This window comes from Medicago sativa, chromosome 3 (assembly GCF_051527215.1).
Source record: "Medicago sativa cultivar Bolivia chromosome 3, Bolivia_mono, whole genome shotgun sequence".
NCBI lineage: Eukaryota > Viridiplantae > Streptophyta > Magnoliopsida > Fabales > Fabaceae > Medicago > Medicago sativa.
In genome coordinates this window covers 65,252,796-65,278,829 of record NC_140751.1, presented here as the reverse complement: position 1 = coordinate 65,278,829, position 26,034 = coordinate 65,252,796, and the positions used below count along the sequence as shown (strand labels likewise).

Below are 26,034 nucleotides of genomic sequence, written 5' to 3'. Positions count from 1 at the left end.
GCAATAAGAATGGTAATGAGATCGAAGGATTTCTTAAGATTATGAAAAGAGATAAGAGATTCGTAGAATCGTCAAGATAAGTAATCTCAGAGAGAAGTACATGTTTCAAGGTACCATCAGTAAACTGATGTATAAATTATATGTTACCCGATAAGAATATGTATGCATGAAAAGATGATTTAAAGTTACAAGTAAGCACTGCAGGGCAAACCTGGTTTCTGGTAGGATTCCAGTTAAAAGGCAAATCCTGAGTGTTCTTGTTTATGACAAGATACCATTAGAGATGGTTTATGTTAAGCGGGTAAGATCTGATTCTGAGATAATAAGTTTATGCGTAGCAAGATAAGTTTCAAGTCATGATACACTAAGATGGCTCTAATTTTGAGTGATGTTATGATTAAGAAGGCTATGTTCAGTTACATGCGGGTTAAGAAACAAGATGAGAAATTTATGCGACGAACTGTATGAATAAGTATGTATAGAATATGTATGGCTCAGACCATAGATGGTAAACGTATGTCACGAGGATTGGTAATTGATCTCTAAATTTCGAGGACGAAATTTTTTTTTAAGGGGGGTAGAGTGTAACATCCCGCTCGTCAGCTAACGGAAAATTCATCTGTTAAATGTATCAGAGGGCTAGGATTCATGGAAAGTGATTGTGATGAAGAAAGTTAAGTACGACGGAAGATATTTATAAGTAATATCAGTTAAGCATGAGTTATGTATCAGAGTCAGGTAAGCACGACTGAGACGAAGGGCATTTAAGTAATCTCGCACAAGGGAGTATATAAGTGATTTTGAGGGTGGAAAGCTCATAATTTCTTCCTCTTTCTCTCTCTAGGTTTTGAGAGAAAGAAGTTATCTCCTCCTTCTCTCTAGCCACGCCCTCCCTCTCTTCTCTAATCAACCAAACTTCTTCCAAATCATGATTTAAGCATGGCTTAGCAAGCAAGAAACAAGTGAAGGAAAGGATTAAAGCTTGGTTTGGAGGGAAAAGCTAAGGATCAAGATTGAAGCAAAAGCTAGGGTTTGAGCTTGGACTTGAAGGAAAGCAAGCAAACATGATAGGGTGAGTTCCATAGATAGTTTACCTTCTCTTGGTTGTGTAAATTCATGTTAGAAACTAGTGATTTATGTTTATGAGGGGTTTAGAACCCTAAAGGACTTTTGATAAATTCTTGTTGATTACTTGTTAGTTTGCCATGAAATAAGTTTATAAATGTATATATATGTTGCTGGATGATTATGGTGCATTGCAGGATCGAATTTGACAAGTTTTGGGTCAAAATTGGAAATTTGGTACCACAGACCCGAAGAACTACGCTATTAGCGAAATCTACGCTAATAGCGTAATTCCCCAGAAAAGCCACGCTCCAGGGGCGCTATTAGCGCAGCCCTCTGGACCAGCCAACATGCTTTTTGGCTGTTGGCTCAGTGTGGGGTCGGTGGTGCGTTCCGATGCTTTCCTTTCAACGTTTTACAACTTTATAACACCAAAACAACATCTAGGCAATGCACATAACATCAAACGATTCTTGAATTGAAAATCATGGCAAACCTTATAAGAGTAACAAGAGTGAATCAAGAGAGTATAAGCCGATATTACTCGGGTAGCTATGAATTAAGGAAGGGCATGAATGTAGAACCTCGACATAGTGTCGAGAACTAGAAAGATAGCAAGAATGATAAGTATGACAAGTATAGGATATGAATCCCTAGAATGATAAGACGCGAAGTGTAATCTCTTCGCACATGAGCTAGATGACTTAGCTAATATGTAAGATGTGGATTGATAGGTTATTTCTCCACCATGATTAGATATGTATATGAACAAGTAAGAGTTTACCACTAATCGGTTCGATTAAGGTTCCGAGGTAAACAATCAAGTATGTATATGTTTAAGTAATATGCACGACAAGACCATGACTTAATAAGTGTAGGTGGCATGTCTCTTGCTATCCACATCAGGGGGATACAAGGGGTTCTCATGATGAGAACGATTCAAGCCGTAAGGGACCCGCATGTCACCGAGTAAACAAGACGTAGGTGTTCGTGTCTCTTGTTATCCACGCCAGGGGGATACGGGAGGTTCTCGACCTAAGGGGAACGGTTCAAGCCGCAAGGGACCCGCACGACACCGAGGGAGTCCGATGTACGTACATCGGTCATGTATGGGATTGATTTCGGGGTTACTCCACCCGGGACTATCCGTAAAATGAATCAAGATAATAACTGTTTGTTCAACGCTAACCTAATGAATGAACTTAAGTACGTATATGTATGTTATGTTTATGATTCCATGCACGATTATGATTATGATCACGTAGGAACTCATGTACGATTACGTATGAGAACAAGAGCATTAGATACTATATGATAAGTATAAGGCATGGAATAGAGCAAGTTATGAACATGATACCGACGACGATCTTAGGTTTCCCCTAATCGTCCGGTTTAGAATCGTGCCATGATTATGTTATGTTTAGGCCTCGATACGTAGAGCATATTCTTGGCAATGCGGTTTTAGATTCCCCCTCGACCGCCATGACACGTATAGGATGTGAAGCCTATAACAAGTTAAGATAAGACTATGACGGCTCTAGTATGCACTACCGTCTAAGTATGCAAGTCCCCACACACGTATAATCAACCGTCAGGTTGTAATGTAGACACGTGGTGACCGTAGGTTTTCCCTTGAGGTTGCCTATAGCCTAGGATTTAGGGGAACTCACTGAGACATTATGTCTCATCCCAATCCTTATTTGTTTCAGATAAGCAGGACATTTATGCATGTTCGGAGTCGGATGAATATTACTTCAAGGGTTCGTTCATGAAGCTGCAGGACATTATGGACATCAAGGATGTATTTTTATGTATGGATGAGTGGTGTATTATTATTATTTATACGAACGAGTCTTGATGTAAATATTATTCATTCGAAGATTTTAATTGTTGTATATTTTAATGTATCCGGTACTAATATTAACGCACGTGCCAGACTTTCTAGATACTTCTGGTATGGGTGTTACAATTAATTTGGTATAAACTTTCTAAATAAGTGATCGCATTGTAATATTTGAAATAAACATTGTAATATTTTGAATGAAATTAATTTGGTACAAACTTTTTAAATAGGCTATCTTTTTTTTTCTTTGTTTCACGACATTTGATTCCAAAGACTTGGGAGAAATAAAATAGTTCAAGTGATTGTTATTAGTTGTTGTGTATGCTTATAGCAAGGGATCGTGACTTCCGCGTGAATACGATATAAAAAATTGTTAGGAAGTATCTCTAAATAACCATTAAATAAGCATAAAAAAAATCCTATTTTGTTCTTTCAAAAATTAAACACATACTTTAATTGTATTAATTATAAATGATTTGTCGAAACTTTGACATGCTACAATCAGGGCTATCTTAAAAAAGAAATTCATTGAATTCTTTAAATCATTTGAGAATATAAAACAAGTTTTCCGTTTTCCATAGTCAATCACCATTAAATGACTTTTAAACCATCATAAAAAAACTCCTCTTTTATATTTTAAAAAATAAAACCCATGAATTAATTGCATTAAAGGTAAACAAATTGTAGAAATTTGAAATGCTTCAATCAAGTCAATCACAGAAAACAAATTCAAGGAATATTTTAAATCAAGCAATAATAAATAGGTATGTCTCATTCTCTTGGTTTTGTTTACTCTTGGCCCTCACCCGATTCTTCAATGCATGTTTCTACTATTCTTGGTAAACAATAGATCATTAAACCATCTTTCAAATAAAAATAAATCAAACCAAGCAAATTCTTCGTAATCAAGAGAATCAATCAAAGTATGAACTTCATACTGATAAACAATTGGGAAAAATAACTTATTTGATATTATGTGGTTGCTAATTTAAAATTTAACAGAAAAACAATGGTCACCCTTAAATTTTAAATGAAAGTTAAAGATAAGCTAATTAATTAGTTGTAGAAATTTCTATTATACTTATAAATGATTATTATAGTTTTTTCATTTTTAGTGTTTTTATTCTGAATTTTTTTATTATAGAAATCATTAAAAAATATTTATTTCTATAATCCTAATGTGCATTAAATCAAAATTAAAAAATATATTTTATCAGAAGAAAAATGAATAAAATTGGATATTTAAAGGTTTTGAGTTTTTTTTTTTGGTACAAAAAGGTTTTGAGTTTTAATACGAAAAATAATACATAATAAAAGAGAGTACAACGGACATTCTAACTCATATTATACCAAGCAAACAATTCTTTTTCCTAAAAAATAAAATAAAAATATACCTGTTTTTCTCCTGAATTTTTTTTTAGTAAAAGTGGGATGGGCATTTTCAATATGTCATTGTTTTTTAATGAACTGAATGGAGTTCCGTTGATGAGGGAAATAAGATATATCAATGTAGATGACCACTAACATAGGAAATAGAATCATTCAATTCATTCGTCGTCTAATTAAAAAAAATCATTCAAAAAAAAATTAAATTTAAGCAAATATAATTTTATGATCGTTATGGGTATTAAAAAAATTAATTATCGATGAGGAGACCTATTTCAAAATAAGTAAACATGCTTTTGTATCCACGCCTACATGTGTTCACATGATGGGTCGATTTTCATTGTAATCTATTACTTGATGCAATCAAGTTTCATTAGGGTGGATTAACAAATAATTGCACATAACTTTTTAACAAATATCTTATATATATATATATAGTTAGTTAGTTAGTTAGTTAGTTAGTTAGTTAGTTAAAGGGTGCAATATTGCTCATGTTAAAGTATCTAAAAGCAGCAACTATTTATTGAAAAAAAACAATTATTTATTAAAAAATTACATATTAATAGAAAATTCACAAGTTCCAAATCAACCATACTACTTTAAACTTCTTAACATGTGCAAATTTGCACATGATAGAAAAACTCTTTAATTAAATGTTATAAAAATTTCAAGACTTGGACTAGATTCTACTGTTTAAAATTTGACCACTTGAATTTAATTGAAACACTTTGAATCTCTATGGCATGGACCAAGTATATAATAGTGTGAACATTAGGTCAGTGCCTAGAAGAAACGTGTTGTATAGCTCAAGTACAATGTTAAATGAGTAAAGGTGGATACATCGATGCCTGAATGAAGTAAAAAATAAGGAAGGGTCCCACACCTTTGTGAACAAGTGTGGGTAAAGAAGTTAGTTCATGAGAGTATGATCTGTTTTTGAACATGGAATAAAGGCACCCTTACTTGAACATATATGGAAATCATTAACGTTATGACTAGGAGGAAGATTAATTTTATGTGCCAGCAAGAAACTAAGTGGGTGGGTGAAAAGGTGAAAGAATTAGATAGTTCAGTATTTAAGCATTGTTAAACTGGAATCGTTAGATCGAGAAATGGTGTAGGCATTATTGAGGATAAGAATGAAAAAAAGATATTGTGAATGTAAAGAGGATAGGAGATTGGATTGTAGCCCACAAATTTGTAGTTTAACAAGACATCTTTAATTTATTTTTTTGAAAGGAAATAAGACATCTTTAATGTTATTAGTGTTTACTCACCTTAGGTAGGTTTGGAAGAATATCCTAAAGTAAAATTTTGGAAAGATTTGAAAGGCTTAATTCAAGATATACCACAATAAGAATATTTTTCTAGGAGGGGATCTAAATGAGCATGTAATGAGTGTTTGATAATTTTGAAGGCGTGAATGAGGGTATAGCCTTGGGGAGAAAAATGCATTCGGTAAATCCATCCTAGATTTTGTGTTGTCTTTTAATCTTACTTTAGGAAAAGAAAAGGGAATATCATTACATACAAGAGTGAGATATCATGTTCTCAGATAGATTTATTTCTTATTGGGAATTCTGACGTAAATATTTGTTTGGACTTAAAGTTTTACCTGGAGAGAGTTTGATTATCCAACATATAATATTGTTTATGGATGTAAGGGTTAAGAGAAGAGCGAAGATGAGATTTCATGATTGGGATACAAGGATCAAGTGGTGGCATTTAAAGGATGAAAAACATAGTGTTTTCCTACAAAAGATTTTAAAGGAAGGTTGTGCAAAACTACATAGAAGCGAAAATAATATGTGGAACAAGATGACATATGAGATTAGCAAAGAAGCAAAAGAGACACTAGGAGAATTAATAGATTTTGAACCTAGCTAGGAGTAAAGAATCTTGGTGGAACCAAAATGTTCAAACATGATAGACATTAGAAAAGAGGATAGAAACTATAACTATTATCATCAGATTCAAAAACACAAGGTAAAAGAAGTGTTGAAATGGGAAAACACCCAATACCACATTTGATATCAAACAGACCTCTCCATAAGGTAATCAGTCAATTTTAAACCAGGGTAATGATTACAATGATTAAAAGTTCAAAAATATCTCAAAAGTAGGGATAATATTTAGAGACTTGCATGTTACATATCAATATATTTCTGCATTTGATACGGGTTCGAAGTGAGTATCTGTATCTCTATTATCCGCACCATAACTGTATTTTGAAATTGGGGAAAATCCAAAGCCAGTCAAAGGGGAAAACCCGTCAAATCGAGATGAGTTCAGTCGGGTATCCGCGTGTACAGGTTTTATTGCCATGCCTAAGTTTCACAAGCCAGTCATAATAGGAACAAGAGCTACCATGGATCTTATCAAAAAACCATTTTAAAAAGGTGAATTTGACAACAGTAAATATAAGTTTTTTTTTGTTTGAAATGTCAATGAAAAATATTCTTGGTGCAAATATCATTATGTTGGAGAGATTGAAACAATTTTTCTTTATTTTAATGATCGACAAATGTTAGTTATTAGTTGTTAGATTAATCTTTACTCTTTGGTTTCAGTTTGACCACAGTATCTCAAACTTCTTATTCTTTAACTCAAACCATTTGAACTATTCAAACCCTTGAAACAATTTATTAGTTAGGATAAAGATACTAATTTAAAATAAAATATAGTTGTAAACTACATATACTTTATATTTGTAAAAGCAAATATCTTAATGAAACTACATAATATTTTTTACAAAAATCACACAAAATTACGAGTTATATTTTTTGTAAAAAAAACTCTACAATTTATACTAAAGTTACTTTAAATTTATACTGATTTTATATACCAAATAACTTAAATATTTACTAACTTTGTGTAGATTAATATTCAATTAAATATATATATATATATATATAGTTAAACTTAAATAAATACGTAAATTGTTAGAGAAAAAGTAAATAAAATAAGCACGTTAATTTCCGTTGCATTGCATATATTCTCTTACTATCATTTTTAGTTTTTATGACAAAGACAGAAATGAAAATAGGCATGTTTCAAGACATAATGATATTATTTTTTTTAACGCTAGAACATATTGTAATTGTCATTGATGAGAATTAGAACAAATGGCGTGTCATTATGCAACTTTAAAAGGAAAAGTTGCACTTAAAATGCATTAAGAGGTAACATTAAACTTCAAAGTAAAAACATGTATCCACTGAGATACGCTTTGTTAGTGTTGTCTCCACTGCACTTCTCTTTGCGTACTCCTTTGTTGTTATTTTTGAAGCAACACAAGTCAAACGACATGGACGAGGCAATTATTTTTATAAAAGTTTCTTAGACAAATAATTTATTTCAAATGGTTCTGAGATCAGTTATCTCTCTTTTTCTCAAAATGAAAAGCTTATGCAAAGGAAGTGGAGAGAAACTACTCATGTTATTGTTGAAGATGTGGAGAAAAACAGTACTTCACTAATAAAAAATAGGGATAAGGGTGATACATTTGAAGACTATTACACATTAAGAAATTTAGCACATTCCAACCTTGATGACAATGTTGTTTTCGAGGGTTGTGTCTTTAAGGATATAGTAAAGGCTGATTAGAATAGTTTAAGTAGTTAAGAGGTACTTTTTTAGGATATAGTAAAGAACAAACTAAGAGTTACTAACTCTACGATACCATTCAGCATTTTCCATATTTTTTAGGCTGATATGTTTAAATATAAAGGATTCTCATATAAAGCTAATATTTTTTCTTTCTCTTCAACGTGCACACATATGCATGCAATGGTGTTAATATTAATTTCGTCACTTTACATTTAATATGAAGATCTGCATATCGGTGACGATGACTTGAAGAACCTGTGTTTGATTGAAATTGAAATGCTGTTTCAGGAAAACAGACAGTCGCTTACTGATTTCAAATCTATGCCCAGCCCAAACGCAGCAGACATGCCAACTTTCACAAACAAGCTTATCGTTGATGAACTAAATTACAACAAGGATGAACTGGAAAAGACACACGCTGATATGTTACTGATGCTGACTGATGAACAAAGATGTGTGCATGACAAAATCATGTACTCCGTTGATTCTGACGACTGTGGTTTCTTTTTCTTATATGGTTACGGTGGTACTAGAAAAACCTTTATATGGAAAACATTGTCGGCTGCTGCTAGATCGAATTGGTTAATTGTATTGAATGCTACATCCAGCGGTATAGCGATTCTTCTATTACCAGGTGGAAGAACCGCGCACTCGACGCTGACAGTCCCTATTGAGATTAATGAGGCATCATCGCTTACGATGGAAAAGGATAGTCCTAGGGCAGACCTGGTACGTGCTGCAAAGTTGATAGTTTGGAATGAGGATCCAATGAATGTGTTTTGAGGCAGTTGACCGATCAATGCATGATATCATGTCCAAGAATGATCCCCTAAACGAGTTTAGACATTTTGGTGGAGTGACAGTAGTTTTAGGTGGTGATTTCAGGCAGATATTTCATGTTGTCCAAAAAGGAACGAGGCAGGATATTGTTGATGCCTCAATCAATTCATCAAAGATATGAGCTTATTGTAATGTGTTGAGGCTTACTGTTAATATGAGATTGGGTGCATCTTCGGTACCTGCAGAGCAGGAAGAAATTGTTAATTTTGGCAATTGGAGACGACAACAACGCTTCGGATGAGAATGGTGAAATGAAGGTAGAAATTCCTGAAGATTTGCTCATATCGGACACAACAAATCCGTTGATGTCACTTATAGACTTTGTGTATCCCGATTTGAATGATAACCTTGGTGACCCGCTATTTTTCCAAGAAAGGGGAATACTCGCACCAACGTTTGATTCAGTTGAGCATGTTAACGAATATATGATGTCACTGATTCCAGATGAAGAGAAAAAGTATTTAAGCTCTGATTCTGTTTGTCGATCGGGTGAAAATTCTGATGTCCAAAGCGAGTGGTTCACAACGGAATTTCTTAATGGTACCAAGAGCTCTAGAATTCCAAATCACCGGTTGAAACTAAGGGTGGGATGTCCAGTTATGCTGATGAGAAACATCAATCAGGCCAATGGACTGTGTAATAGTACAAGGCTGACAGTTACACATCTAGGGAAGAGCACGATAGTTGCTACCGTAGTTACAGGAAAAAGGGCAGGTACCAGGGTATTCATTCCCAGGATGAATCTTATTCCGGGTGATCCAGGACTACCCTTCAAATTCAGGCGCAGACAATTTCCATTCACGCTTTGTTTTGCAATGACAATAAATAAAAGTCAGGGTCAATCTTTATCTCGAGTGGGAGTTTATCTTCCTAAGTCCGTGTTCATGCATGGACAACTCTATCTCGCTGTCTCTCGAGTTACTTCTGGAAAAGGTTTGAAGTCGCTCATCTTGGATGAAGATAATAATGTTTGCAAGGAGACCACAAATGTTGTGTATCGTGAAGTTTTTCAAAAAGTATGATCATGGGTTATGTTTTAGAATTGTTGTTGCTATAATTTAGAAAACAAAAGTTGCGTATTGTTTGGAAGTCGTTTTTTTTTTAATTTCTTTGTAAGGCGTATTGGTCATTACAGGACATGCAATTTCTATATAAGCAGATCCTCTTGCCATTGACTTTTAATTGATGCACTTTTCAGGTATAACAATAAGCGGAACGTTTTTTCTTACATCGTTGTTACCCTAAAATACAATATTTACATTAGACCATTGATTTTGTAAAAAAATAAAAACAAATAACAACCGGCGTTTCTGTAGCCCAAACTATACTTATACACACACGTAAAAAATTTATCGTTTGCATTCACAGACTAGGTGTATACATCTGACACTGACTATTATATAAAAAAAAAACAAATTTTTTAGTTTTTATGATTAATAAAATACATGATGTCAACAAATAATAATATACAGTACGTTGACGTATTTTTGCAAAAATATTACATATGCTAAGTTTAACAATTAGTACCTCTTATACTACAAATAATTAGTATAAGTATAAATAAATTCAAATACTTTAATCGTTATGTGCAATGTTTGATATTTCAAAATATATACAAAATTAAGATGATATTTTTTTTCATATCAAATTTAAATTATAACACCACTTATAACTTTAATATAACATAATATAAAATCTATACATTTGATCAAAATAGTTTTTTATTTCCCGTGCTTGGCACGGGTCACTATACTAGTATTTTCTAATATTGCAACTTTACAAAGTTGTTATACTATTCAAACCGTTCCTATTGTTATGAACTGGATATTTTAAAGTCATTAGAGTATATTTAATTTCTTTTATTTTAGTGGTCATCTTGAAAGTCATTAGAATATATTTAATTTCTTTTTTTAATATTTCTTGTTTTAATGATTAAATATATTTTTCTTTTGTAGATCTTCATGGATGTTAATGTTATATTTTAAGCTACAAAATGATGCAACATAAGCAATTTTTTGTGAGAGTATTTGTAAGACCTTGATTTATTTGTACCATTTAAGTCCTTTATCTTTTTTTTTCCTGTTCAAATCCTTTATCTTTTAAAACGTGTACAAGTTAGTCATTTTTTTTATTAAAAAAAAAGCGTTAAGTGGCTTGCCACATATAATTATTAGTAACAGTTTTATTTATAAATATTTTTTATCGCTAAAAATCTCAAAAAAAAAAAAACAAATATTCATCTTCTTCTTCTTATGTTAATCATCTTCACCATATCTTTTAAATTTTTAATGTAAATCTTAAATAATTTGACATTAATGAGAGACGCTGGGAAATATATCGTTTAAAAAAAGTGCATAACACTTTGGTATTGTGGTATTTTAACAACATATATGGAGTCTCGAAATAGCCCTGTAAAATAAAAAACACAGATTTAACTCATGTAATTTGAGATTCTTCTAATTCTTATCATCTACCGTCCGATATATAGAAAATGGCTTAATTGCACTTTTGCCCTCTATCTTTTGCTAATTATGCGATTTTGCACCTCATCTTTTGCCAATTGTGTTTTTCAAAATCATCATTAAAAGAGGGGAAATGGGGGCAAAAGATGAGGTGCAAAATCGCTCAGAAAAAAGAAGAGGGGGTGCAAAATCGCACAATTAGCAAAAGATAGGGGGCAAAAGTGCAATTAAACACAAAAAGGTCCATCTAACTAGAAAGGGGGCAAAAAGACGGGGTGCAAAATCGCTCAAAAAAAAGAGGGGGGGTGCAAAATCGCACAATTAGCAAAAGATAAGGGGGAAAAATGCAATTAAGCCTATAGAAAATAAAGTCTAATTTTTCTTTATTTTCGCCCCTCAGTTAATGTTGGTAGAAAAACAATTTAATGATTTCACCACACCCGTTGCAGATTTTATCTATTTATACCTGCATAAACAAATTTTTATATACATATATAAGAAAGTTGATATGATAAAATTTTAAAAACTCATGACCATTTTGATAATGTAGTGTTTCTATCAATTAAATTTTTATTTTATATGCAAAACACCGTTCAATGTAAGCACTGTTCCTGTTGCATATTTTAAATGTTTATATATGTTCCTTCAAAAAAAAATGTTCATATCTGCAGAAACAAATTTTATATACATATATGAGAAATTCAATATTATTAAATATTGAAAACTCATGATTATTTTCAATATATAAACATCAATGTAATGTAGTGCTCTTATTAAATAACTTTTTATTTTATATGCAAAACATCATTCAATGTTTGCTGGATGATTATAAAATTAAGGAGCTTGTGAGTTTTGATGAGGACAATTATGAAATTTTGCTTTTTTCTTACAGAAAAATTTGTTATACTTGTGATAACCATTATTCATAGTTAATTTATTAAAGAGCAATGCTATATTTCTAGAAAAATAACATCAAGAATTCTTCAAGAATAAAGAATAGCCAATCACAATGCACTATTTGCCACAATTCAAGGAGGTGTGGCTGAAAAATAGGAAGTGGACAAATAAATCATCCAATTAAAATTTGCCAACTATTTCTTGAAAAATTCTTGAAGCTTTTTTTCTTGAAAAGTAGCATTTTCCTTTATTAAATAACAAATAAATTAGTTCCATAGTTACACTCAAAATTGGATTAGAAGGGTAATTTTTTATATTTTAAATTTGAAGTGAGGAATTAGTTACTCACAAAATCGGATAATAAGGGTTTTTTTTTAAAAATAAAAATAAATTTTAAATATGGAATTAGTTTCACACTAAATTGGATAAGAAGAGTTTGTCTTTAAAAAAAAAAAAAAACAGAGGGGGGAGGGGGGACCCAAAATCAGATAAGAATGGTTTTTATTTTATTTTAAATAAGGAATTAGTTACATCTTTTTTTTTGGTCGAAAGGAATTAGTTACATCTAAAATCGGATAAGAATGGTTTGTCTATTTTTTTTTCAATTTTAAATAGAAATTAATTTTAAATTTTGGGAAATGACCATTAAGCGCATAGAATTAAAGTGATCATGAGGTTAAAGAAGGAATATTAAGGAAATTTGGTGGACTTCAATTTTCTTATGAATTCTTAAGAAAATGAAAAAAAATCAAAAATCAAAAATAAAAAATGTTAGTAGATACTCTTACATATATAATTGACTAGATGAAATGAATTTTTGATTACTTTATAATTTATGTCAAATAGTAATTACTTTCAGTGCACCTTCTTAATAAAACTTTCCAAATTAAACAAATAACTTTTTCCATAATTTATACATTTCCAAACAAGCCCTTATAATAATATTTTAAAATAATTGTACAGCTTGCATATATTCATTTACATGTCCAATTTATATATCTTCTATATAAGTGGAATAGATAATTTAACAATTAAAGAATTTTATATGGAAATTATGTATTCATATCACTTTTTATTCAAAAAAAAAAAGTATCCATATCACTTTATTACCTCATAGGAAAATATTGATAACAATCGGATATCTCGCATTTTAAAGTATATTTGAAAGCTGTTCTGATGATGTCATTATACGAGTCATCTAATTATACGAGCACCTCAATTTAGACTGTATAAATAACTTCATGTTTTGAGGAAGAAAACCACACACACAAAAAAAAACATTTTATAAATTTTTACTACATTAAGGATGAGAACCAAGGTGAAACTTGCATTCATGGTCAATGATTCTGCAAGGAAAATAACTTACAACAAAAGAAAAAAGAGTCTGAAAAAGATGGTTGATGAACTCACTACCCTATGTGGGATTGATGTAGGCGCTATAGTTTATAGCGAATTTCATTCAGAGCCAGAGGTATGGCCTTCCCCATTGGAGGTTCAAAGGATTATCACAAAGTTCAAAAGCTATTCAGAAGTCGGGCAAGGAAGGAAGAAATTGAACCAAGAGAGCTATTTGATGGAGAGGATTGTGAAGTCAAAAGAGAAATTGGTGAAAGTGGAGAAAACCAATTGGGAGATGGAGAAGTCCTTGATCCTGTTTGAATGTCTCCGACAAGAAAATTTTATCAACACTTTGAACACAAACGTTTTGAATGATCTAGCATGTGAAATTAATGAGAAGCTGAAGGAAATTACTTCAAAGATGAATCAGCTTGACACAAATGAAAGCACTTAGAGATTTCGATAACCATGAGTATTTTTTTTTTTTGTTTCTTTGTTTGTGTTCTATTTATTTCCCTATTGTTATTTTGTGTTCGTTTTCAATCATCAGATGGAGTAATAAATTCTCATGGTTAAATATGCACTTGTTAATTTTTTTTAAGAATATTTTGTTTTCAAAGGTTTTTTTTTTTTAACAAATTAGGTGTTAGTTAGTTGAATGAATATGATGAATGCATCATAATATTTGCTTCCTAAAATAATATAAACTCTAAAAGGTATTCGAATCGCAAATCGTCGATCATGATTGAATATGGTGATGTATGCAAAATTTAAAGAAACAAATACAATATAATAGTATTGGAAAGTAGAGATCATTTTGAAGTTAAACCTAAATCATTGGAAAGTAAACAAAATTACATACATAATAGACACTAGAAACGTTGAATTCCATTAAGCAAATTAGGTGTTACCCAGGTTACAAGTTGGTTAAAAGTTTATGCCATGTTTATGTACCTATACTTTTTTTTTAAAGGATGTACCAATACATGATCTGAAGAAAAATTTGTAATGATGAATAAGTAATTAAGATAGAGGAAAATTGGATTGATAACATGGTAAATGTTATGTATAGAATGTGTAAAGTTGGGCTATTTTTCTTTGTATAAAGTGAAGATAAAAAGCATGTTTTTTTTTTTTTTTTTTTACCAAAAGTCACTTCCAAAATACATTTATCTTTCTCTTCTTCCAAAAGACGAGCCTCTCTCTTCACCTTTTCCAGCTTCTCCTTTCTCACATTAACCCCTTTCACACCCTTATTGTGCTCCCTTTTTCTCCCTCTATATGCAAATTTAAGTTTTTTCTTTCTCCTTCTTTCGATCCCTCAACACAATCATTCTCACCTTTCTTACCTACCCTAGCAAACCTATCGAATTGAGCAACATTAGCCAACACCCTTTAATTACCAAAATAAACATTATTCAAGGCCTTGTTAGGTTTGTCTACATTCTTAACATTAGAAAACCTGAAAAAACCAAACACTTGACCGCGGACATTCCTATTACAAGAAACGAAAACATTCAACAACATACCACATACCTCAAACCCTTTTTTTAGTTCAAAGTATTGCAAGCACTTTGGAATATTTGTGAAGTTAAAGGTTTCCAATTCAGATGATGTTTTACCTGGTGCTACAGTAATTGTTCTTGATCTGCCACGAGGTTTTACCAACCCCTGATAGAGGTTTGCATGCCTGAAATCACTTCTGCCAAAGCTGTGATACATATTATGAGCTTGATACTTTCGGTTATGATAATAAAACCTGAGCCTGAAGTTAGCACTACCATTGCGGTTATAGTCAAGATAATTCAGTCCTCCATAGCTGATATCGTGGTTATGATCAAGAAAATCATGTCTTCCACTTCCATCACGATCAGAATAGTAAAGGCTATCAAGATGAAAATCACGCATGCCTATAGGAAACCCTAGATCTGTCTTGTCCTCGATCACCCGATCGGATCACTTTCAGACTTCGTGAGCTAAGTGTAGTCCATTTTCCCTTATCCCTATCCCCCGTTTGGTGCCACCCTGGCTGGAACCCTATCCCCCATTGGTCCTCACGGGCTAAAAGCAATACCGACGTAGTGGCCTATAGGTTAACCCTAGGGTTGCCGCCTTTCTCTTTATACTCTCTCTCTCATTTTTTTCTCTATTGACTAAAATATGCATAAGAACTCGATTAGTTGCAACAACTATAGTACTTGACACTTTCTAACCATTGGCAAAGAATTAAACATCTATAAGTGGTACATTGGGCTAAGAAAATAAATAATAAAAACCAGTTGTGGTAACACTTTCATAATTTGTATTATTTTATTATTTCACAGTTAGTATGCAATAAAATGACGTTTTTACATATAATTTATATTGCTATACAAATCTGTGTTATTTTATTCAAATATTATATCTAAACAAAATGATAATAATATTTTCTCATTGTGATTGTGATTTTTAAAAACATCATAATTTCTATGCTGAAAATAAATGTAATAATATTGGAAGTAATGATATGTGATTGATGATAGTTTTGACCAAGATAAGAAGATTAACAATATTTTCTTCCCATTTGTTTCTCAATAATCATTTCAACAAAGGCATCTTAAAATGTAGTGTGTTGTCTTCATTTCATATTTACGAGTTTATGGAAAAATGTTGTTTTGGAAGCTCTAAAATAAAGTAAGATAAGTAATTTTCTGTGAGAATACTGAGACCTTGGTTTAGACCCTCTTATGTATTTTTTATTTTTAATAGATAGAGAATGGATAATAGATGAGCTCTTTTTTTAAAGAACAAAATATCTAACTTCAGTTCACCTTTTTATCAATTTGTTTTTATTCATTGTAAACTAGATATTTTTTGAATGGATAATGAAGTAGTTATCTTTTCTTAAAAATAAAAAATTAAAGTAGTTCTTGTGATAATATTTTAAATATTTATACATAGAATTTAAAAATTAATTTTATTTTATTTTTTAAATTTTAAACTTTTTTTGAAGGAAACAAATCAATTCATTTCAATAGATAAAATCTGTCAAATACATGACGGTACATATACAGGGGCTAGACTCGGATGGAGCTGCCTTAGCTAATTCATGAGCAACCTCATTTGCTTGTCTCCTATTAAACTCGACGAGAGTTTTGACATCTATCATATAACAATTGTCTACAGGCATTAATAATACTGCCAAACTCACTATGATCATCTACGCTTGTATGAAAAGAATCTACAACTTGTCGTGAATCTAATACAAAATCAATATTACCAAATTGTAGATCAGATACCCATTGAAGTGTCGTATGTAATCCAACTGTCAACATCACAAAGGGAAGAAAACCAATTGGTTCATGCAAGTACATAGACCTTGATATCATCTCGAATGTACACATACCAATACCCACACAATTAAGGCTCCTATATTTTCCATATACTCCAAAATATTGTGGCAAAGAGAGCATACTTTGAGACGGATTAAGTTGAGACAAAAGGCTAAAAATCTCCGGCATCCATGTTATAGTTTAACAGGTGTAATAAGGAAAAACATAGGACTTTAAGACCATCCACAATGCAGCACCCCATTTGGGTACTTAAATGGGTCCCGACTGTACACGTCATTCGTTTTATAATTAATACGTAATAAGCACCCAATCTCTCCAACCCAGCACCTCAAAATAATTATTAATTGAGTCCCAGCAATAACTCTATATCATTACATTTTAACAATAATTTTTATACTCATTCATAATTATATAATTTTAAAATATTTAAATAATTTAATTATAAATTATTAAAAAAAAACAAACAAATTCAAAGAAGGAAAAAATAAAGTAATTAAGTACAGATTTTTTTTTAAGGAGTAATTGAATACAAGAAATGTCAACTAAAATTTCCAACGGCTATGCTACAAGCAAATTCAAATTCAACTATTTTTTTTTAGGGAATCAAATTCAACTATTATTTACAACTATTATATAATTATTTTTTAATATCAAAATAATACAATAATTAAATATATAAAAAAATAGAATTAATTGTACATGTGGGGCCAATGAGTAATAGGAGAGAGAGGGTGCCTATACAAGCATCCACCTTCATAGGCACCATATTCATTGGTGTCACAAAGGGGGTGCTTATTTACAATGGTGCTTAATAGGGGAAGGACTCCCCATTGTAGATGGTCTAATTTCACTATTAGAAAATTTTAAAACTTACTATTTTATAAGATGTAAAATGTTTTGTCAATATATGTCCAACCTATCCTAATATTAGCCTTATATTTTCTAATATTGCAACTTTACAAAGTTGTTATTTTATGAGATATACTATTCAAACCGTTCCTATTGTTATGAACTGGCAATTTTGAAGTCATTAGAATATATTTAATTTCTTTTATTTTAATGGTAATTTTGAAAGTCATTACAATATATTTAATTTCTTTTTTTAATATTTCTTGTTTTAATGATTAAATATATTTTTCTTTTGTAGATCTTCATGGATGTTAATGTTATATTTTAAGCTACAAAATGATGCAACAAAAGCAATTTTTTGGGAGAGTATATGTAAGACCTTGATTTATTTGTAACATTTAAGTCATTTATCTTTTTTTTTCCTATTCAAATCCTTTATCTTTTAAAACGTGTACAAGTTAGTCATTTCTTCATTTTTTTTTTATTAAAAAAAAGCGTTAAGGTGGCTTGCCACGTATAACTATTAGTACCAGTTTTATTTATAAATATTTTTTCGTTAAAAAACTCTAAAGAACAAATATTCATCTTCTTCTTCATATGTTAATCATCTTCAATCTTCGTCATCATATTTTTCATCAAACTCATAAAGTTCAAATCAAAACCCAGAAAACACCAACCCTAATAATAATATGTGGCAAGCCACATCAGTCTTTTTTTTTAATGGAAATGGCGAACAAGAACTAACTTGCCAACATTTCAAGAGATAAAGGACTTGAATGAGACAAAAATAAAAGAAAAAGAAAGAAAATGAAAAGAAGAAAAAAGCTAATAACAACGAAAGTTAGGTAGCCTATAACGATCCTTCAAAAAGTCCTCGCAGATGACGAAAGACAAGGTTTCCAACCAAAAATAACCTAAAGAGCGTTGACCCATACTAGGAAGTTTGTACACACACATACTGCCTTCTCTATTAATATTTGAGAACAATGTCATGGGATTTTGAAGCAAGAATTGCAAAGATGCCTTTTTTTCAAATAAAGGAACTTCATTCGAAACTTGAATAAAGAGGACCCTTAGAATGAGTATGGAGTTGCATGAGCCAATTTGATTTGTTTTTTTCTCCTAATGCCTTTTTACATAAGGAATAAAAGTATCCCCGTCTCTCTCGGTGCTCTCAGTAGGTGCCACATCACGAGTTGCCCAAGCTTTTTGAATTTTTTAACAAGTTGAAAAACCGAACTAGGAGAATATGTTTTTTGGATTTTGAGTTGCTAGTATAGCTTTAGATGCAGAAAAACACACAGAATCGTTAGTCTATTCATTCACATTGACATTGTTATCGTTTTCTTATTAATGTGACTTACACCTTGCGCTAGAACCTCATTCGAAACTAAATGGTCTTTGACGTTATCAGTCTTTGGAAGTTCTTCATTCTCAAGCACTAAATGTTCAACGTTACCAACAGGCTATTATTCAATATCCTCAGCATGGTATTTTTCATTCTTATTCACTGTATGTTCATGAACCTGCTCAGTACGAGAGTGTCCTCTTCAGGCTAATTGATGACTGACAGTTCATCTTACGTTATTCTTAGAACGTTTTTCAGTCATTTCTCTAGGTTATTCGTCTGGAATAGATGAGTATTATAACTATTGCTTATGACTTTGAGACATATATGTTTTCTATATTTGTGTCATGTAATTCGATTCTTCCTTAAACATAGCAATTTTATGGTGTTTTGATGTAATTCACGAAGAAATAATGGTGCAAATAGGCAAAGCAAGACATCTAAAGACTTTGGAAAGATCAAGAATGAAAATTCAAGAGACCTCATAAGACATTACAAAGGGAGGAATTATGTTCTCAGGTCCCAACACATCTTATATGGAATCAAACACCTAAAAAGACGAAGAAACGGGCATTTTAGCACCGAAACTCACATGTGCCCCGAGCTTGAAGCCATGTGCCTTGAGCATGTCCATGCACGTGGCGCATGGTCTAGGCGCCTGGTTTTTTCTCTCTCACGTGTGCCCCGGGCATGGGTCTATGCGCCCCGAGTATGCTAAAAACGGGCCATAACTGAATTTTGCTACTTTTTAGTGGAAAAAATCTAGTTTTTCAGCCCAACTTCAGGTGGAAACTCTCTCCCTATAAATATTACTCCACTCATTTACAATTTCTCATTCAGAATGAAGCAGGTCAAGAGGAAGGCAAACACTAGGAGCTTCCAATGAAGGAGTTTCTCTCCTCACTCCGAGTCTTTAGGGTATGTTTTTATTTCTTTTGTAATTTGTCTTTAGTTATCATGTGTAACTACATTTTTTAGGTTAGGGTTCTAAGATGAACCTCTATTTTGTTTGTTGGATAATTTATTTGATTTAAAGTTTTTATTAGGTTATTTTCTTTATTCTATTTAATTTTACTATCATGCGTAAGATCTGTCTCCTCTGAAGCATAACCCTGATACATCGGCACTTAGGGAGGTGACATACCAAACATTGGTGTATACCTGTCTTAATCAGGAAGTAACTAATTAGTAACTAGGGAAACAAGCCATTGAGTAGAACCCTGAGATAAAGGTACTTAGGAAGGTGACATACCTAATAGTGGTGCAAACCTATATCTCTGAGAGAGTAAGATCCCATGTGATCACCAGGTGCAACTCGACAGCTGATAGGTAGTAAAACCCCACAAACTTATCGCTTAGATAGATAATGTTAATATCATGAATAAGACTTGATTGTTACGTAATTCCAACAATTAAATAGAGGCTATTCGAAGAATCCTAACCGCCGATAACATTCTGCAATCAAAACAGGTAAACTTTACTCTATTGCAAATAGATTAAATTGCAAAACTTTAAACCCTTCTCTTTGAAGAATTGCCCTTCGATTTAGGCTTATCAGGCTTCACCATGTCATCTTTATTTGGGTGCTACTTATTGCAAAGGGAAATTTAGTGCCCTATAGTGAAGCAATTAGTGCAAAATTAATGTAAGCATTCGTAAACTACCATACAAAGAAAACCCTTCACACTCCACCATCACCTCATCAAAGATTCTTTTGGAGAGGTCAATGTCAACAAGAACCTGATCATAATGCCCAAATGTCCTCTTCTTCATTGCTTCATCAATTAACCAAGTTTATATGAATGCTACATGTTATTTCAAACAATGTTCCAAGTAACGAGTATTATAGGAGAAGATCCATAAGTCTGATCCATACCTGAATATAAGATACTGTTTATGTGTGTATGGATTAAAATCGGGCTCCCATTTGGAAGGGCATAACAACCCTGGTTGGAGTTTATAAGTACCTCTCAAACAAGCCTTCATTTAGTCAGAATTAGCAAAACTAAATTCAAAAAATCCATGACCAAGAGATATTAACCTTCTTTGACCAAAATCTTTCCATATTGTCTTCAACTTTGTTGTACGATCCTAAGAGGTTAATGGTTTGTCACCCTTGTCCATAACCAAAAATACATGTAAATTATTTTGTCGGCTTGCACACCTTGATCACAAACTTCTTGTGTAAGCTTGACGCAAATTGAGTCCCCTTTGATGCAAGGTTTCACTAACAATGTGAGTGAGACATCAATTTAGTTCAGTAATTCATGAGCAAACAGACATTGCGAGTTTGTTTCTTTTGTAAGAAGAATATTGTCTATGGAAAGGAAATTCCATGGACAAAGATGTGATGACGCAACCATTTTGGAAACCCTATGCCACGAGTAAAATGGTTAAAATAAATAGTTGACCATAGCACAAAGAAACGTGATGAGTTTCTAATGAAAAGTGAGCAATTGGAATAATTCAACAAGCAATCAAATGGTAACATGATCAATTGATTAAGCATGCAAACAAAACACAAGGAAAGATGGATTATTTCCAAACCGTGAATGATGTCACTAGGGCTGGAAATATGTTGAGTCGAACTTGTCTGAACTCGACTGGACTCGATAAGAATTGATATGGCTCGAAACTTGGTTCTAGTTCAACACAAACTCTTTTTTAAGCTCGAGTTCAGCTCATTTAAATTTCATGAACAGATCAATTTGCCTTGTTAGGTTCAGTTTGTGGCACCTTCTACAATGCACGAGTGTGACATATTGCACACCGTGCTCGGGTTAGTGAACGACCAGATTATTAAAGGATCAAAAATATTATCATGCACCATAAAAACTGCATTTTGATCTTTCCTAATTCCTCCCAGTTTCTATCTCTTTATTTTACTCTTCTCTACCTTACTAGTTTTCTAAACAACACTCAATCATTATTATTACAATAACAAGAACCAACCAACCACCACCCGAAAAAGAGTCTACACCAACCCCTCATACACCAACATCACCACCACCAACGCGACCAACAATCATCCCTCCCACCACAACACTAATTTCAATCTTCTTTGTCACCTTCCCATAGACTCTCGCCGTCGTTTTGGCTTCTCCTCTATCCTTCTCCTCTGCCTCAGGTGATTATTTTTCTGATAAAGATGATAATAGGTTTCATAACACGGGTTTCAAACACAATTAACATATTTACTTGGTCATTGCTTTCTCTCTAGTTTGTGACCTAAATACATAATACTATACATCCCAATCTCATCAAATCAAGACTTCTGAAAAATTAAACCATTGCAATGGCAGGTAAAACAAATTAAATTAAAATACGATTTTAGGTGTTCAACCATGAGGAACGATTTTTCTGATTTGATTTTTCTTTTTAATTGAGATGAAGTCACTTTTATGAAGTTGAAGAAAGAAAAACTCAAATGTTTAAAAGTTTTGAAAGTAACGTAAGCGACATGTTACACTTGTGTACGCTAGCCGTAGCCTCATTTCGTTTGCTCGGCTCATGTAAAGTCTAATTTTTTTTTTTTTTCAAAAAATAAGGCAATATTTATCGATATTTGGTATATTGTTTTTTTAAAAAAACAAATTTTAATTATAATAAAAATTATCTCATGTATACAAAGGATAGACATAAATTATACAAATTTCAAATATGCATAAGTATGCGGAAAATTATCTTTCCAAGATAATAGAGGCAAAACAAACTGATAAAATTCAATAATTAGAACTGAAAATATTCTCAATATATTCTTCTAATTCGACACTCTAATAGCTTTCCCTCTTCAAGATAGTTGTATTTGTTGAACCAAAATGGGTTTTGAGCATATACCTCTGAAGTTTTGACGATAACAAAGTATGAAGGAACAATTGGAAATGCTAGTGTGTGTTCAAGTGTGTATGGCCATGTAATTAAATTCAAACTCTTAAATCAAGTTTTGGTTCTAAAACATTAAGACTCCGAACGCATAAGAAAGCATTTGAAACAAAAGAGAAACTTATAAGATTAGGAACAAATCTGAAGAAAGGTCAACCAGAAAGTCAACATCCTAATTAGAAGAGAATTTTCAGAAGCATATGAAGGAATGAAGCATCTGAAGTATTGAAGACTCTGAGGTTGAAGCATCTGAAGGTGACGTCAGAAGTTGAACACTCTGAACCTATTTGTCGTGTTTTGAAGGAATGTCACTATCAGACTTAGAGTCGTGCAGAAACAAACTGAGAAATTCAAGGATAAAGAGTATGTAACAAATCATTATATTAGAAGCGAAGGACTTTTGAATGACTACTCAAAGAGATTATCCATTTGAGGAAACATTTCAACGTCTCCAATCAAGCTTCTCAAAGAATAATTTGATGCTGGAAAAAATTATGGAAAATAAAAAGTATTCCAAAACACATCCACTTTTCTTGGAGGATTCTACATGAAAAACTACCAGTAAAAAATGATCTGTTTAAAAGAGGAGTAAGCAGCGATCCATTGTGTGTTCTTTGTGGGGAACATAATGAGACAATTTCACACCTCTTTATGGAGTGTCATTGGTCAAAGCAAATATGGTTTGCTTCCTCTTTAGGTGTGATATTTAATTCGCATGATTCCAGGTATGTTCCTTTTCATAAGTGGTTAGAGGAAAATATTATTGATATCGATGAGGATATTATAGTCCATGTTCTGGCCTTGTGTTATGAGATATGGTGTGCTAGAAATAAGAAATGTTTTGAGGGGACTGATGTTGATGTGGCTGCCACTATTCAAAAGGCATAAAGATCTATTGTGAATTTTAAGAGTGCTAGTAAGGTGTTGGTGGAGACACTAAGTGAAGTTCCAATTTTGCCAATATCTGATGTTCATTGGACACCTCCTTTTAGTGGTTTCTATAAGCTTAATGTTGACGCAGCGGGTCCGGTAGAGGGTGATAAGTGGGGTATTGGTGTTGTTGTGAGAGATTATGAAGGTGTTGTTGTTGGTGCTAGTTCTTGGCAAGTATCTTCATTACCAGATTCAGAGGTTGCAGAAGCCTTAGTTATGCGGAAGGGTTTGGAATTTGCAAAAGACATGTCTTTTTTGAATCTTATAGCAAAATCAGATGCTTCAAATGTGGTTTTAGCGTTGAATGCTCACCAACAATCTTCCAACTATGTTGGCTCTATTATTCGAGATTGTATTAGTTTTAAGGGTAGTTTTCGTAGTTTAAATTTTTTCCATATTAGGCGTGAAGCCAACCAAGCTGCTTATTATTTAGCTAAATATGCTCTTAAGAATTTAGATTGCATATGGGTCGAAGAAACTCCGCCTTGTATTTCTGCAGTCTTGACATTTAATTTATTGCCTGACTTTCGTTAATGAAATTGTTTTCAAAAAAAAAAAAGAATAATTTGATGCGTTGTCACTTCTGCAACAACTACTCTTTCATTCTTTCCTATATAAGGACCAGCGTAGTTGAAGAAATATACAGACTTCTATAATTTGACAAGTGTCCTTACTCTATCGAATTATACAGCGCACAAACAATTAGAGAAATTCTTACAAATTTTCATATCTTAGAATTTCTTAAGTATCAGAAGTCATCTGAACTTAAATTTCTTACACTTCTGATTGTATATCAAGTGTAAACCACAATCTTAAGTGGAAATTCCTTAGAAGTGCAAGGGGATTGAACTACTCTCAATTTGTGGGAGGAACCAGTATAATTTGCTTGTGTTGTCTCTTTCTCTCTTCCCTCTTTGTCTTTAATTCATTTTCGCTGCATAACTCTTTTTTCAGAATCTGATAAGAACTCTGCCTCTTATTAGACTTTGAACTATCTTTTATAAACACTTGGAAAAGTTTTTGAAAAAGCAACACAATTTAATCCCCCCTTTATGTGTTTTTTTCACCTTCAATATTAGTTATGACAACCACACTTGCAACAACCTTCAACGTAATCTTCACTTTTTTAGTCAACAGCAAACTTCATACATGACGTGGACTCTAAAACAACAACTGTTCTAAACAACGAATAAGAAGGAAAGTTGATCAACATCCTAAACAAATTTTACATATCAATAAACAACTTAATAAAGGAACAATCATTGTGTGCTAACAACATCAAAATATAGGATCCTACACTAGAAATCCTAATAGAAGCCCCTAAATGTCATATCATGGTTGTGTTTAGACACAAAACTTATGAATGATTCATTATATAAAGAACGTACTTATAACAATCCCATGAATGTCAGGTCATTAGTTATATAAAAGCGAACTTCATTTCCCAACTTCATTTGTTGGTGTTGCTTCATTAAATTAGTGCTTCTTCATTTGTATTTGCATCTAAATTAATGATAGAATTCAATAACCTTAAACACTCTTCTCCATCATTTCGTGGTGAACCTCTCAATGATTCAATCGACGTACTAGTCAACATCTCTATAATATTAAAAACTTTATGATATTATTTTTTTTGAACAAGAACTTTATGATATTATTAAGTAGAAATTTATAACAAGTTAGTCCAAAAAATTGAGAGGATAAGTTAATCCATTTTGAACAAACACACATAAGTACATAGATTAAAGAGGGATACAACAAACTGCTAGGGTTATAACAAAGTCATACTTAGAATTTTAACACTTTTATGAAGTTCAACAAAGTGTAGTCACAATGGCGTCAATAACAATTTATCGATGAATACTTGTGTTATAATTGAAGTAAGCTAATCAAAAAGAGGGAAAACTACCTTTTTTTTTCTATGCCAAACACCATCATTGAATTCCAAGAATCATCAAACCTATCTAAATTTTGCTCAAAATCATTCAACAATCAATATATGACTACCACAACACCAGAGAGACAAACTAAGAAAAATAAAGTAAACATACATAAAAAATTGACTAAAAACAAATAACTTAGGAGAAATGGAGAGCAATCATTTTATTCTTTGGTGGAGCCTTACTGATCTTGCTACTTGTTGATTCTTTAGGCTGCCCTCGTTATCGTATAAAGAGAAGAGCAAGTGTTTAGTTTTTGGTAGACAATTGGACATAAAAGTAAAGGATTAAGGGTTTGTTTGATGATCAG

The 26,034-nt window shown here is 32.2% G+C and overlaps 1 protein-coding gene and 1 pseudogene across 1 annotated transcript; both read left to right on the top strand.

The window, feature by feature from the left end:
- Positions 1–13,323: 13,323 nt before the first annotated feature.
- On the top strand, positions 13,324–14,013 carry LOC146939226 (agamous-like MADS-box protein AGL80 pseudogene; annotated as a pseudogene).
- A 9,489-nt stretch (positions 14,014–23,502) lies between these two features.
- On the top strand, positions 23,503–24,767 carry LOC146939225 (uncharacterized). The gene is made up of 3 exons (XM_085749743.1): positions 23,503–23,576; positions 23,844–24,151; positions 24,739–24,767. Exons 1-3 carry the CDS (start codon positions 23,503–23,505, stop codon positions 24,765–24,767), a joined length of 411 nt encoding a protein of 136 aa, XP_085605869.1.
- Positions 24,768–26,034: the final 1,267 nt, after the last annotated feature.

What these genes read in the sequence shown, in the direction of transcription:
- LOC146939225 (XM_085749743.1), top strand. Translation starts at nt 23,503, where the DNA reads ATGGAGTGTCATTGGTCAAAGCAAATATGGTTTGCTTCCTCTTTAGGT. An exon ending in TTTAATTCGCATGATTCCAG is followed by an intron (nt 23,577 to 23,843) that starts GTATGTTCCTTT and finishes ACCTCCTTTTAG; the next exon opens with TGGTTTCTATAAGCTTAATG. An exon ending in AGATTGTATTAGTTTTAAGG is followed by an intron (nt 24,152 to 24,738) that starts GTAGTTTTCGTA and finishes CTCTTTTTTCAG; the next exon opens with AATCTGATAAGAACTCTGCC.